Consider the following 16,289-nt stretch of genomic DNA (forward strand, 5'->3'; position numbering starts at 1 on the left):
CTGCTTGTTTGACCTCCGAGGGGGGGGAGCACAAAAAGAGGGCCTTTAAGAAGCAAAAACAAAGACTTTCCAGTTGATTTAATTATTTGCTTGTAAGAAAAATAATAGGGAGGCAGAGAAAATTTAGGGGGCCATATATGATTTGCCATACACATGTTGGAGTCTCTATTGTGGAGAATGGTTTTGAAATACATTCAGCTTTCAAAGAAAAGGGTTGGTTGCAGAGTGACGCTCTTGCATTGTTTTCTAGGGCCTTCACCATGCACTTTCTAAGAGCTCCAGCATTCCTCCTCATAGAGACCATATGGATCAGCACAGCCAGTGTGGTGCCTTCCAAATCTTGTGAACTACTGCTCCCATCAGCCATTGGCTGGCTTGTCTGAGACTGATGAGAGCTGTAGTCTGCAACATTTGGATAGCACAACATTTGGACAGCGTCCCATTGACAACCTCTGACATGGATGCATATTCAGCAGATCACCAGAGTTGATAATTGCTTCTTAAAACCTGTTTAATATTAGTTGGACATTACCAAATGTTTTAAAGAATGATGATTTGTGCCTGAGCAGACCGTATTTTAGACAGAGTGTGCGGGTCTTGGGCATACACTTCTTAGGCCCTTAGAAACCTGTAGCTGTTTCATATATTGGTAGAGAGGGGGTGGCAACAACATCCCTACTGACATTGGAATAACAATTTTGTGGCCACGGTTATCGAACATCTTCCACTGCTCCTTCATTATCATTATTATTTTATTCAATCTATATCCCATCCTTCCAAAGGAGCCCAGGACAGCAAACACATCAATAATAACATATTTTTTAAAAAATAAATCTAAGAACTGTGAATGTGCTTGGTGTTCAAGCAATTCAGCCTATGTACAGGTTAAGTGAATAATGCTTTTCTATAGTTCTCAGTTAGGTGGAGATACCTTGTGCCTATTTCTAGACTCTGGGGAGAAATTCAACTGAAATCATGGCGGCTGGGAATGGGGACAGTTCATTCATTCCCACTGTCACCATGTCCATTACAAGATCTGCACAAGTTTGGGGGGTTTTGTGCTCCTGCATTCTATAAATAAAACACTTTCCCATAAACCTTAACAATTTAAATTTCTAAGAAACATGTTTTCTCTATGTGTAAGAAAGACAAACTTTAGTAAGAGGGCAAACAAAGAAGGTGTGAGCATAGCACATTCTGTCGTATATTAACAAAAGGCATAGTCCTCTTTTATATTTACCTAGGGAAAACTTCATTATGGGGGATTGCTATTGACATGTTTTTCCACGACTCTCTGAATATTATTATCATTATTTACAAACAGCATAAATCTCTGCTACATACACATAAATGTGTCACTTTAAAATTTGTTCTCAGCTAGTCTTAATTGGGATTAATTTTTCCAGTATGGCAATAAGGCAGATTTGATTACACCAAGCCAATCTTTAGTCACTCCCACAAAATGTTTCCAGTTTTGAGTACCGTAGTAACCATTCAGGGTACTACTAAGAGAAATGGAACCAATTATTTATCTGTTCCATTTGCATGTGGTCCATCCCAGTCTTCTTTTGGTCTTCTTTTTGGTCTTGTAGGGTTAACATTGATGTGTTAGAATTGTGCCTTCTATGGAACATACTCTTTAAGACTTTCTCTTGCCTTGCCTGCCTCTCCATCCATTCCCTCCCTTTTGAATTTCCCCCTTTATGTCTTGCTCCCTTAATGTATTCCAGCAAATAAATCCGAAATGGTTTTTGGCAATAAAAGCAATTCAATTATGTAGCTTTATAGCAAAATGCATTTTCAGATGTCAGAAGTGTTTTCTGTTCAATAAAAAACACTTGTATTGAGCATGCAGTTCTTACTAGATTGTCTTAGGCCACAGGCTAAATGAAAGGCCAATTGTAATTGATGTCAGAGGGGCTGGTACATGCAAACATTTCTGAGATGGAAAAACCCCCATGAAGAATAGAGAGAGAGAGAGAGAAGTCATAATGAGCTCACTTTTCCTTTTTTGTTATGTGAAAACTTCCAAAGCACCCTTCAGAAACCTTTATAGCAATTAGTCCTAACTTCTGTTTTAAATATTTTGTTATAAAAACAAGTGCCTCTTTTTTTGGCACAACTAGGCATAATGCAAAATGTATCCGTGGTTCGTTTTGTCGTTTGTTGGCACTCTTCCCTCCCTGCTGTGGTCCCAGTGAAAATGCCCCTCCTCTGCAACAGCTATTAACCCTGGAAGGACAGTCCACATGAGTGCTTATAGGTGCTTTGCTTTAGGTGCTAATAGCCTGGTCCACAGCAGGGTTTGGGGGAGCAGTGATGTCCACCAGGCCTGTATCTGGCCAGTAAAATGGAGACTCCCACAGCTGGGAGTAGCCAGTGGGGTAGGGCAGTGGTGCTTCTCTGACCTCCTGAAACAGGCATCACTACACCTTAAAAGGAGGAAGAGGAAGTTCAGAGTGATGCAAATGTACTGGCAGGAGCACCAGATTGGTTCTTCTGGTGCACAGTTGCTGTGCCAACCGCCTCACCCTCCTCCTCTCCCTCTCCTTTCTGCTGAGCTGCTGCAACGCCCATGCCAGGAAGTATTGCCTACCACTCCTACACACAGCAGCCCACATGAGTCACTTGGCATCATGTCTAGTTTGGACCTGCTATAGCTCCTTTGGGCATACTGGCATGCCTCATTGTTCTTCATTAACTTTTCGGTTACCTGGCTATGCTTGATGATATCTCAGAATATAAACATTTCTCTGTCTCTCCTCTCTAATTTTTTCCTCTCTCTCTCTCTCTATTTGCCTCTCCTCAAACAGGATTTCATGGCTGGAACAAAACAGAAGGAACGATGTGACATAGTTCTACACTTAATGAAAAGAGGCTGCAGAGCAGATTTCATAGAAAGTCCCAGCGCTGGTGTAACAATGCCTGTCAGTAATGCTAATGTACAAGTGGCACCAGGAGAAGTTTCAATCCAGCTACGTCCAGGTTTGTTTCTTAAAAAGAAAGTATTGTTTAAAATGTGTGTTGTTTTTTTAATTGGACACAGTTACTCAAGCAACAGAGATGGAGCATTCACACAGAGCCTGGCGTTTTCTTTTTAAACGAGAAAAGATACCTAATTCTGGAGAACTGTTACAGATCCAGTTTTTAAAAGGACTGAAAGCAGTCAGTTCATACTGATTTAAAAAATAACTCTTGGATATGCGAATCTTGTGAGCTTTCTATATTTTGTCTAAATTGGCTGTGCAGCAGTTTTGGCTCCCGCGATTTTTATGGCTTTGGCATCTGTTTAAATAGCTAATGAGATGGCTTGTCACCATTATCCATTGTCTAATTTCCATTGTCTAACTCCCATTAAAATATTCATCAAAATTGGATAATTATGAGTGAATAAGTCTGTATTCTGTTACCTCTCATCCCAGCCAAATCCTGTAAATGATACTTTGTATGCTTAGATTGCCTGGTCTTGTTATCTCAAATTGAACACAAGCATACCTACTATGGGACGCGGGTGGCGCTGTGGGTAAAACCTCAGTGCCTAGGACTTGCCGATCGCATGGTCGGCGGTTTGAATCCCCGCGGCAGGGTGAGCTCCCATCTTTCGGTCCCAGCTCCTGCCCACCTAGTAGTTCGAAAGCACCCCCAAGTGCAAGTAGATAAATAGGTACCACTTTATAGCGGGAAGGTAAACGGTGTTTCCGTGTGTTGCGCTGGTGCTGGCTCGCCAGAGCAGCTTCGTCACGCTGGCCACGTGACCCGGAAGTGTCTCCGGACAGCGCTGGCCCCAAGCCTCTTAAGTGAGATGGGCACACAACCCTAGAGTCGGACATGACTGGCCCGTACGGGCAGGGGTACCTTTACCTTATACCTACTACAGGTGTGGCTTTTTTTGTTGTTTTGGATGAGCTCTTATTCTCCTCACCCTCACTTTTCTACTGACACACGCACACCCCTTGGCTGTGATGCCATTATGGATTCCACCACCCTTGTTTGTTCATGTCTTCTTGAAATCCAACTTGTTTAGTAAGGTTTTACCTTGAAACCTTGCTCTACAAGATGATGCAGAGTAAGTTTGCATCTGTGCTTTGTTAAAAATTACAAACTGTTTCTGAGTCACTCTGTCCACCTTTGATCTGTGATTAGGTTCCCATCTTCTCTATGCAAAATGAAGCTCTGTCTTCCCCATTCACTCCTATGGGGAATCTTAAAACAGCACCCTACCAGATCTGTGCAGGCTGCAGTCCATTTGGAGTCTATTCACATGAGAATATTTAGAACAGGGTGAAGACACAGAGACACTACCAATATAACATTAAGTGACTACACGAAGAATTTTTAAAGTGCGTTTTGCTACTCCTCCTTTAAAGAGGAAAGGTAGCTAAGGAACCCAATTCAACTATCCCTGCCTCCGGGTCTGGTCCTGTCCGGACGGATACTAGAATCAGCAAGGGATACCCACATAGCCTGAAGGTGCTGCTGTGCAATGCCAGGTCAATGATTCATAAGACCACTGCCATCCATGACTTGATCATGGATGGAGGATTTGACCTGGCTTGTGTAACAGAGACTTGGTTGGATGAAGCAGATGGGCCTGTTCTTGCCGCTGCTTGTCCACCGGGTTTCTCTTACGCACAGCAACCCAGGCCTTGTGGGTGGGGAGGGGGGGTTGCAGTGATTTTTAGGAAGTCATTAGTTTGCACCAGGCGTCCTGTTAGGAAGACCCAGTTCTCTGAGTGCATGTTCTGGAAGTTGGCCAAGGATTCCCTGCCCGAGCTGCTTCAGGTCGTGGCGGATGTTCTCCTGGAGACACCTAGTTTGGTTGTCCTAGGGGATTTTAATATCCATGCCGACACGACCTTACAAGGGGCCGCTCGGGACTTCGTGGAAAGCATGGCCTCCATGGGGCTGTCCCTGAATAACTTTGGCCCAACCCATAGCCGCGGACATGCCTTGGACCTGGTGTTTACCTCCATGGATGTTGGTGTTCTGACACTAAATAAAAGCGAAATAAAAGAAGTGCCATGGTCAGACCACTTCCTGGTGCAACTTGACTTCTCCGCGACCCTTCCCCTCTGCAGGGAGGTGGGACCGATTCGGATGGTCCGCCCCCGCCACTTAATGGATCCAAATGGTTTCCAGAGAGTGGTAGGGGATGCTTTATCCCATGTTGATGGCCTTTCAGCTGATTCCCTGGTGGCCCGCTGGAATGTGGAATTAACCAGGGCTATTGACTGTTTGGCTCCGAAGCGCCCTCTCCGATTGCATGGAGCCCGGACAGCCCCGTGGTTTTCCACGGATCTGAGGGCAATGAAACAATCGTTGAGACGGCTAGAGCGCCGGTGGCGGATGACCCATTCTGAAGCTGACCGGACACAGGTTAGAGCTCAGTGTCGAGCCTACCAAGTGGCGGTAGCGACGGCGAAGAAGGCCTTCTTCGCCGCCTCTATTGCATCTGCAGAAAACAGCAGCAGGAGACTTTTTCAGGTGGTCCGCAATTTAGCGGAACCACCTGCTACATCGGGGCCCAGTACGGGCCACATGATCTCCTGCAATGATTTTGCAAAGTTTTTTGCAGATAAAGTCGCTCAGATTCGGGAAGAGGTAGACGCCACCGTGGGAGCAGGGCCAGGGCGGGAGAGTGCTAGAGTCCTGTCTAGTCAAATTGCGTGGGATCAATTCCAATCTGTTACCTCCGAGGATGTGGACAGGCTGCTTGGACGAGTGAAACCAACCACCTGTCTCCTGGATCCTTGCCCATCCTGGCTTATAAAAGCTAGCCGGGAAGGGCTGGGCGATGGGCTTCGTGGGGTGGTGAATGCTTCCCTCCGTGAGGGAACCTTCCCAGACCCGTTGAAAGAGGCGGTTATTAAACCGCTTCTTAAAAAACCATCTTTAGATGCGGCCACGATGGCCAACTATCGCCCAGTCTCAAATCTTCCATTCTTGGGCAAGGTGATTGAGCGAGTGGTTGCTGAACAACTCCAGGCACGCCTGGAAGAAGCGGACCATTTGGATCCCTTCCAATCGGGGTTCAGGCCTCATCACGGGACTGAAACTGCCTTGGTCGCACTGGTTGATGATCTCCGGCGGGCTAGGGACAAAGGTGAGAGCTGTTTCCTAGTTCTGCTGGATCTCTCAGCGGCATTTGATACCATCGACCATAACATCCTTCTGGACCGTCTTGAGGGGCTGGGAGCTGGGGGTACTGTCATACAGTGGTTCCGCTCCTTCCTCCTGGGCCGTGTTCAGAAAGTGGTGGTGGGGGATGAGTGTTCAGACCCCTGGGCTCTCACTTGTGGGGTGCCTCAGGGTTCTGTCCTCTCCCCTATGCTTTTCAACATCTACATGCAGCCGCTGGGAGAGATCATCAGGGGGTTTGGGCTGGGTGTTCATCAGTATGCAGATGATACCCAGCTCTACCTTTCTTTCAAATCAGAACCAGTGAAGGCGGTGACGGTCCTGTGTGAGTGTCTGGAGGCGGTTGGAGGATGGATGGCGGCAAACAGATTGAGATTGAATCCTGACAAGACAGAAGTACTGTTTCTGGGGGACAGGAGGCGGGCAGGTGTGAAGGATTCCCTGGTCCTGAATGGGGTAACTGTGCCCCTGAAGGACCAGGTGCGCAGCCTGGGAGTCATTTTGGACTCACAGCTGTCCATGGAGGCACAGGTTAAATCCGTGTCCAGGGCAGCTGTGTACCAGCTCCATCTGGTACGTAGGCTGAGACCCTATCTGCCCGCGGACTGCCTCGCCAGAGTGGTGCATGCTCTGGTTATCTCCCGCTTGGACTACTGCAATGCGCTCTACGTGGGGCTACCTTTGAAGGTGACCCGGAAACTACAACTAATCCAGAATGCAGCAGCCAGACTGGTGACTGGGAACGGCCGCCGAGACCATATAACACCGGTCTTGAAAGACCTACATTGGCTCCCAGTACGTTTCCGAGCACAATTCAAAGTGTTGGTGCTGACCTTTAAAGCCCTAAACGGCCTCGGTCCAGTATACCTGAAGGAGCGTCTCCACCTCCATCGTTCTACCCGGACACTGAGGTCCAGCACCGAGGGCCTTCTGGCGGTTCCCTCACTGCGAGAAGCCAAGTTACAGGGAACCAGGCAGAGGGCCTTCTCGGTAGTGGCGCCCTCCCTGTGGAACGCCCTCCCACCAGATGTCAAAGAGAACAACAACGACCAGACTTTTAGAAGACATCTGAAGGCAGCCCTGTTTAGGGAAGCTTTTAATGTTTGATGTATCACAGTATTTTAATATTCTTTTGGAAGCCGCCCAGAGTGGCTGGGGAAACCCAGCCAGATGGGCGGGGTATAAATAATAAATTATTATTATTATTATTATTATTATTATTATTAACCACCACGAAGTTGCTTCCAGTAACACGATCAACGGCTGGTTGCTCCAGTCACATGAACCACATCGTCTATCCATTCAGATGGGGGAATATCTTCACCATTAGTAGCTCTGTGAATCCCTAACTATCAGATCTGTCATTACACTCTTCTGCTGCTTTATACAGCAAGCCCCCTCTGGGCTTTGATATCTTGTACGGGCATGTGCCTGCATCACAGCAACTTAGCTGGAAGTTAACACATCTGCCAGTCACCTGTAAGGATGTGACTGAGCCAGCTGCTAATCCTCAGAATTAGAGCAGGATGTATTTACTGAGCATATCCTGGTCTTATTCATGTTAGAGTTGTACAGGTATAAGCCTGGTCCACCACAAACAGTTGTTGTGGTATGTTAATACCGAATAGAGTAGAAGTCATTGTTTATTCATAATGCTGGTGTTCCAGACTCTTGGGGATTTAAAGGGATGGTTTAAATGAAAGGAAACAAAAACTTTATTCACGACAAAAGTATTTTGTGCTGTGGGAGTTGCCTGAAAGTTTGGAACCTCTGTGTGGACTTTGTTTATAATAACATAACTTTGAGTGTGGTGTTAGCGCATTGAACTCCTATTCATTTGAGAACCAGTTAAGGGGAGGCTATGGCAATATATCTGCAGGCGTTTCTTAGTTGGCTATTTGCGGATGGTGCAGATATAGCATAATTGTATTGATTCAGACTTAGCTATTGCCTGACCTGAGAAGCTGCCCAAACCATTGTGAGAGCTGAGGAAGAACTTCAGGTTGTTATTTCTTCTGCCTCCAGTCTCCTATGCATATTTTGCTCTTCCCAGCCTCACCTCAGTTCATCACCCTGCACTGTATTTGTATGTTATCACCATGACATCGGATCTCCCTGGTGAAATGAGTGGCAGGCAAGATTTAGTTAATAGTAGATCTGCTGGTGCAGGGGTTGAAAGTTTCCAGAGTGAGCTGTCATGATATGACTTCATAGATCAACTGATCTCTGATATCTTTCCTCTTCCGTGCTCTTGAAAGCTAGCAAAATGTATAATACAGTGCTATCCATTTCCTTGATTGAAAACAGGAATCTTAATGAGGTCAGCTTCATGAGCACAACTGGGAGAGCTTTTTAGTGTTTCTTTGATGCAGATGTCCAGTGTTGTGGAAGATAAGTCAAGTTTATGCTGAAGTGTGTACTAGCACTTGCTCAACTACAGAGCCTTGTCCCCATAGCTGTGCCATGGAACAACAGTCCCTTCTTTGCCCTGCCCCACCCCACTTGTTAGTAGCAAGCAGGTGGTCCAAGCTATAGCAAAGCTATGAGGCTTTGCTGTCCCCCTTGAAAGTTCACAGTGTTGAGAAAGCCACAGCTTCTATTTGTAATAGATATTTCATGCAGCACGGTTGTCACAAGCATGGAGAAAAAGTAGAGTAGTTGTGTCTTTGAGAGCAAAGTGTCACATTATGTTAGCAGCATGCCTAATGGCGTTGATACTGGTATTTATAGCAGGAGCTTTTTGTTCCAGAGGAAGACTGTGCTTCCCTCTTGCATTCTCAGTGAAGGCCTCACTAGCAAAAACATAAGAAAACTGTGCTGCTGCTACCAGTTGCCCCAGATTTTTGCAGTCCAAATCTCCCATCAAATGTTAATCATTTGAAGGGAGGACCATGGTATGTACTAGCAATGCAACATCATGGTACTTGCCCCATTCCAATGGCATGTAGCTAGCATACCCATGAGAGCTGTGTGTGGACATCTGCAAGAGGGAGCCTATGTACGTTGGCTTCTATGTGATCATGCATGGCTCCTGATTTTTGGAAGGCTATTCATATAGACTTCTCATTTTTGTAGATGTTCATATTCAACACCTGGGCATTGGAGGTGGGGCAGGGGCAGCAGTGCAGCCCAACCACTCATATTTGTAAAGCCCCTTTCACATGAGTGATGTGTGAATGGGTCTTCACTTGATTCTGTATCCCTCCAGGTGGGCAAGCAAAACCACTCAAGCCAAGCTAGAGACATGTTGTTGGATTTCATCCACTGCCCTTCTGAAAGACAGCAGAGGCCAGCTGATGAAAGGTTTTCAAACACCATTTCACACTTGCATCCCTCCAATGAATTCCCCTAAGGAACTTGGTGTATGAAGTTAACCCCCCTCCCCACACACAATAAATATGTGCTGGAGGTTATGCCAAGAGATAGCCACTTAACCAAAGCCGCTTAATCCTTCAAGGATCTGCATATTCTATGTATCATTGCCATTTTCTTGTTAGCATTGGCAAATGTGGAGGGAAAACATGACCATCCCTTCCATGGAATAGTGTTATGATCAGAGACAATAACAATTCTGCTCATGGAAATGATTTACGCTAAATCAGGCTGAAAGAGAATAGCTGGTATGAAAAGAGCAAGTTACTGGGAAATTTCGTTTGCTTTTCATTCTCTCCATTCAAGGGGGAGTATCCAGCAGCGACAACAAGCAAGGCTTCTGTCTTATTTTTTATTTATTTTTAATTACTAGAGAAGCTTAGTAATGCTGCTTTTCTGCCAAGTTAAACAAGGTTTCAGCCTGAGACATTTGTTTGTTGTGTAATGATTTGTACAGGAAAGACACATAGATACTTCTGGATTGGGTAGGGCACCCCTTCCAACTATACCTCCTACAACTAGGACACCCATTCTGGCATCCAGGGATTCAGTCATCTTAGTGGCTGCCCTTGTTTGGGAAGTGGGTCTGAAGTCTTTGACTTTTCCAGAGTGCCGTGCATGCTAACAAAGTTCATAAAAATGCGCCCCCTGGGATGCAGGATAAGTGTTCCGTTGCGGAAGAGAATGTGGGGGACTTTCTGGGATTGGCAGTTTGCTTGTCTCATTATGTGGCTACCCAAGTAAAGAGCTGCCACCAGAACTGTGGCTCCTGTCCAGCAGCTGGAGTCCTGAAAGCTGTGAACTGGAGAGTTGGGAAATGCTGATGAGCCTAAACTGGAACGGAACCTAAGTTGTAGCTCCGCTTCCTGAGCAAGGATATCCCATTTACAGAGAAAACAAATGGGTCCATTCAGAAATTGCCAGCCCTGCACTAATGGCTACAATTTGTATGCAAATCAATCCATGTTTTTGAGTCATAGTTTTCTATTACTTTGCATAATGCAAGACTGATTTCGCACCCTGAGAGAAGAGAGGTGGGTACCAAGGTGAATAAAGACCTGAACTTTGTTAATGTTTGCCCTTTGAAGATTTATTAAATCGTTTACTTGAAAACTTTTAATTGCAAACTGAAGCCTGTCCTTGAATACCTGGCAACTTGTCTTGTGTCTTGACAGATAACATTAGAAAAATATTGTGATTTCTTTGTGTAGTGAATCCAGTATAAACTAATAGCACCCCTATTTTATTAAGTACTTAAAAACTCTCCATCTCCTAAGTTGTTTCCATCACTGGCATTTCCATTGTTATACACACACCCCACACAATTTCTATTATTTAATGAACCTCTGGCAAGTCATGCTCTTTATGATTTACCCTCTTCCCATTCCTGCCTAATTTCTTTCTAGAGGAACATATCCTAGCATTGTGGCTTTGTACTGGGGATCCAACCACATTTATCTTTTATCTTTATTAAAGATGTATTACACACACATTTATTTATCCGATTTATATCATGCCCTTCTTCTCAAAGGATCGTAGCATGGCAAACACATCAATGAAAAAAACATTTGTTTAAAAAAAAAACCCAGTTTAAAACATTCTCTGAACCACTGATCTCAGAGGTGCCAGCAACTGCATTGATCAGCCATCAGGTGTGCTCTGGTGACTCACCTAGACTGGTAAAGAAAACATTATTTACGATGGTACCTCGGTTTTTGAATGTCCCCATTGACAAACGTTTCGGAACTCGAACGCCGTAAACCCAGAAGTAAATGCTTCCATTTTCACACATGCCTCAGAAGTCAAACGGCTTCCACTAAGTTTTTCTCAATTTTCTCTATTAAATTTGCAGTCCTCCCTTTGTGTCTTGATTTTCGAACGTTTCAGAACTCTAACAATCTTCCAAAACGGATTACATTCAAAAACTGAGATACTGTACTACTGTATATGCGTTGTATGTGTGATATGACATTGTGTCCCACCAGATGGCGAGGTGGAGTCCTGTTTTTCTCTTACCTGTTTTCCCTGTTTAGATTTACGTTTTAAACTGAAACGCTTCTTTGATGTGTCTAGATCCAGCCTCAGTGTATACACAGAGAGAGTGAACCTGGACTACATACAGGGCATGCTTTGAAATAAACTGGTTAGGGAGAGAACCCTTCTCTGGAGATTTTAGAAGGACCCCTGTACCTTCTGAGGTGATGTGTAGCATCCTGCCAAGTAACAAGTGGAGCATAGCTTGAGGCTCTTAGCTCATCATGTGCTCTGGTGCAATCCTCATCTTCAGAGCAGGAGCCTCAGAGTGGTGAATTCTGCTTCACAAGGCTTCTTGTGTGTGCTATTTATTTATCACCAGAAGGAGGAGCACTTGACTCTTGCTGATGGGGAAAATCCAATTGCTAGCATGCAAGGGACCAAAAGGAAACTAACCTATTCTGCTCATCATTGGCAGTAGTTCGCAGTAATGAGGAGACAGAGGGGGAAAGAGCGTTTCCATTGAAATAGAACAGGGCGAAGAGATCTTTGCAGCAAATCGAGCTCGTGTTCTATGCGCCTTGGAGCTCTTAATTCCCCACTTGTAGTGCAAAGCAGAGACATCACCTTGCCAACAAAGGTCCATATTGTTGAAGCTATGGTTTTCCCAGTAGTGATGTATGGAAGTGAGAGCTGGACCATAAAGAAGGCTGAGCGCCAAAGAATTGATGCTTTTGAATTATGGTGCTGGAGGAGACTCTTGAGAGTCCCATGGACTGCAAGAAGATCAAACCTATCCATTCTTAGGGAAATCAGCCCTGAGGGCTCACTGGAAGGACATATCCTGAAGCTGAGGCACCAATACTTTGGCCACCTCATGAGAAGAGAAGACTCCCTGGAAAAGACCCTGATGTTGGGAAAGATGGAGGGCCCAAGGAGAAGAGGACGAGATGGTTGGACAGTGTTCTCGAAGCTACCAGCATGAATTTGACCAAACTGCGGGAGGCAGTGGAAGACAGGAGTGCCTGGTGTGCTCTGGTCCATGGGGTCATGAAGAGTCGGACACGACTAAACAACAACAGTGCGGAGCCAAAAACACCCAGCCTACTTATGTAGCCTCATCCACAGGCTGCAAACATGGAGAATTATTTGGGCGATTGGGTGTGGGGAGGAAAATCAGAGTTCTGTGGACTGGGGCATCCTCAAAGAAGGTGGTAGCTTTTCCCGCCTTGGTCTCTGCGCTTTCTTCCTCCAATCCCTGGTTGCATTCATCGTGACACACACAAACACAGCAAAATAATCATCGTTATCAATAACACATGGTGGCATACCGAGAGGCAAAAGCAGGCCCCTGTTCACCCAGAAGTTGAAAACTAAAACAGACCATGGGCAAGAGCAAGATAGGGAAGGAAGAGGCCGGGGAGGAACAAACATAAACCAGTGCATTTATAAACACTTATAATCTGGTTAATCAAAATATGGAAGATTGTAAATATGATTAAATTGCTGAATTTGATGGGAGCTAGAGAAGGAAGACAACAACCACATAATTGTATTCTAGAAAAATTGAGTTATTTGTAATGTATTGGGACAACAAAATAAACCCACATACATTATTATGCATCATGTAATTTGACTCTCAAATACTTTTTTCTTTCTTTCTGAGAGCATGAGAAATTGTTAATTACTATTGCCAATGGGAAATCCTATGTTTCTAATATTTAATATTATTGATGTGGTGTTTTGAAATATTGTTTCTTGTTTAAATGAAACTTTTTAAAATTTGTATATTAAGGGAAAGTGTGTGTTAGTGACAGTAATGTACAGAAATGTATTATATTGGAGGAAATTGCTTGCAAAAACCTATAGTAGAAATTGCATACAAAAACTTGTGTATCAGCAGAGATTGACACTAAAACGTGCTCACACACACACACACACATGCAGAGTTAAGTAAATAAGCCAAAAGAAATGGATTTAGAAATAAGATATGCTTGCAGAATTTTTTAATGCAACATTAATACTCAGAAATACTTATTACAGTTCTGTTTTTTAACTATCAGGATCTGAAGCAAGTTTTATGTTGAAAGTCCAGCCACTGGAAAAGTACCCGGTCGACCTTTATTATTTGGTTGATGTGTCTGCATCTATGCACAAAAATATAGAAAAATTAAACTCTGTTGGATCTGATTTATCTCAAAAGATGGAAAATATTTCCCTTGATTTGCGACTTGGATATGGATCTTACGTAGATAAGACGGTGTCGCCTTATATTAGCATTCACCCAGGAAGAATTCATAATCAATGCAGGTAAGTAATTTGTAAATCTAACTGGAAGCTCACATGTGTCCTAAACTAAACCATCCTATGGTGTAACCCTAAACATGTTTACACAGAAGTAAGTCCTCCTGAATTCAATGGGACTTTCTCCCAGGTAAGTAGAATTAGGATTGCATCCTGAATTTAAATCTTTGAATAAGGCAAGGTATGAAACAAATGATCTAATATTTCTATTTCATTTTGGTTTATCTGCTGTAAACTGCTGCAGTGCCTGCATAATGTTTTGTTACATAACTGTATTGATGTAACTGGTGTGCTGCTTCCTAATGCTTATTAAGGAAGGCCTATAGGGCAAGGGCACAAGGACCTATAGGGCAAGCTGGGGAAATGCTATCTGTAATGAGCCACATTAAGTTTTCCAGAATAAATAGTATGCACTAAACAATCAAGATTCTACAAGCACATCTTGTGTACGTGACGTGAGTTTGCTTTCCTGTGTTGTTATAACTGGGAGCAGAGGGCACAGGAGCTTAATTTGTGTCATTTTCTATAAACTTATCCTAAAATGTATTGCAACTTTTTGTTGCTGATGACTTGACTGGGGTTTGCTTGTGGGGCGGGGAGAAAGGAGATGAAGAAAGTTGCACCTGCCGGGGGAGGTTGCAGATGTTTTCCCTCTTCCCTGCTTCTCATGGCGTTCTTCACATTTGGCACACTTCCCTATGGGCTGGATCCAATGTTAGCCGTCCTTGGAGAAAACTCATTGAAATTAATGGACATGACTATCTTGAGCTCCTTTAATTTAAGTGGATCTGTTCTGAGTTTAACTGAGTTGGCAATAACCAGACAGAGAGCCTTCTTGGTGGTAGTGCCCTCCCTGTGGAACACCCTCCCATCAGATGTCAAGGAAATAAAGAACTACACAACTTTTAGGTGATATCTGAAGGCAGCCCTGTATTGGGAAGTTTTAAATGTTTGACTCTCTCTCTCTCTCTCTCTCTCTCTCTCTCTCTATATATATATATATATATATACACACACACACACACACACACACACACACACACACAAGCTACCCACAGTGGCTGGGATACCCAGCAGGATGGGTGGGGAATAATAATAATAATAATAATAATAATAATAATAATAATAATGGCAAAAAGTTTTGGCAGATTAAGAAGGAAAAGCTTCAGGTTGGTTAGATCTGTCATTTCTCTGTCTTGTTTATCTTTCTTCGTGGTGGTGAAAGGGGAAAGGCTTTTTATTCTGGTCTTTCAACCTTCTCCCTTACTTTCCATACATTATATGGAATCATATAATGTCATACCACATAGTTTAAGGATGGTGAAACCTATGACCCTCCAGATATTGGGCTCCAGTCCCATCAGCTCCAGCCAGCATGGCCAGTGGTCAGGAATGGTGAGAGCTGGAGACCCATAGCATCTGGAGGGCCACACATTCCCCACACCTGACATAGTTCATCAGCACTTACTCCCTTTTTGTAATAACATGGATTTGTGTTTAGTGTGTCTAAATTTATAGACAGCCAGAAATGATGTGCGAGCATTGTGTCGCTATAGCCAACTATTAACTTACAACTAATTTCCAAGCAGAATTTTAATAGAATTTCACTTTTCATCTTTTTGCCAAACAGCGATTATGATCTCGATTGTATGCCTCCTCATGGCTATATCCATGTCTTGTCGTTGACTGACAAAATAGCAGAATTCAGAAGTGCAATTAGCAAGCAGAAAATCTCTGGGAATATTGACACACCTGAAGGAGGCTTTGATGCTATGCTTCAAGCAGCTGTGTGCCAGGTAAGAGACAGCCAATAAACCAGCAAAGGATCTGCCTTTTATCCTAGTGTTTGATAGTTGATCTAATCCCATAGTTCTCCAGTGCTGTCAGCATATTGTAGCTTTTCACAGAACCAAAGGCAGTTGTGGAGACCTTCCATTGCTTGTGGTGCTCATGTTGACCTTTTCTCTCATCGTCCCTGCTCAAAAGTGCTTTTGCAGATATTTTTAGGACTTGCAAGTTGTGGTTTGAAAAAGCCAGGCCAGTTCCCAGCAGGTACCATATATGTGTGTTGGTATGAAAGTCTTGGGTAGTTATTGCTGTTATTGAAGAGTCACAGCCAAATCTAGAGCAGTTGGGCTTCCATTTGCTTAAAAACCACAAATGCATTATTTCATTTTCAGTATTAAAGCAATTCTTAAAATGGTAAACCGGGGGTAGCCAAAGTCATGCCCTCCAGATGTGGTCCAGAACTGCAGTTCCCATCAGCTGCAGCCAGCACGGCCATGGCAAGGCATGCTGGGAGTTGTAGTGCTAGAACATCTCAAGGGCACAACATTGGCCACCCCTGCAGTAGATTAAAAGTGAACCCTTGGATACCTGTTGTGTCTCAGGCACTTTAAATCAAATAGAGCCTACAAACCAGCGCAGTACCTTTTAACTAATGCTTCTCTCTTCTTCATTTGCTTTCACCCTGTTAGCTTGGTTATTTTTTCCCCTTCCTT

General features: G+C 44.0%; 1 protein-coding gene across 3 annotated transcripts in view; it reads left to right on the forward strand.

The window, feature by feature from the left end:
* The window catches only part of ITGB8 (integrin subunit beta 8), a 65,425-nt gene that overhangs the window by 15,662 nt on the left and 33,474 nt on the right, over nt 1–16,289 (forward strand). For all 3 annotated transcript variants that reach the window (XM_077936995.1, XM_077936996.1, XM_028749719.2), the window contains exons 3-5: nt 2,814–2,985; nt 13,548–13,794; nt 15,419–15,584. In XM_077936995.1, the coding sequence (XP_077793121.1) occupies nt 2,814–2,985; nt 13,548–13,794; nt 15,419–15,584 (585 nt within the window). The remainder of the gene's footprint in view (nt 1–2,813; nt 2,986–13,547; nt 13,795–15,418; nt 15,585–16,289) is intronic.

This window comes from Podarcis muralis, chromosome 12, assembly GCF_964188315.1.
Source record: "Podarcis muralis chromosome 12, rPodMur119.hap1.1, whole genome shotgun sequence".
Taxonomy (NCBI): Eukaryota; Metazoa; Chordata; class Lepidosauria; order Squamata; family Lacertidae; genus Podarcis; species Podarcis muralis.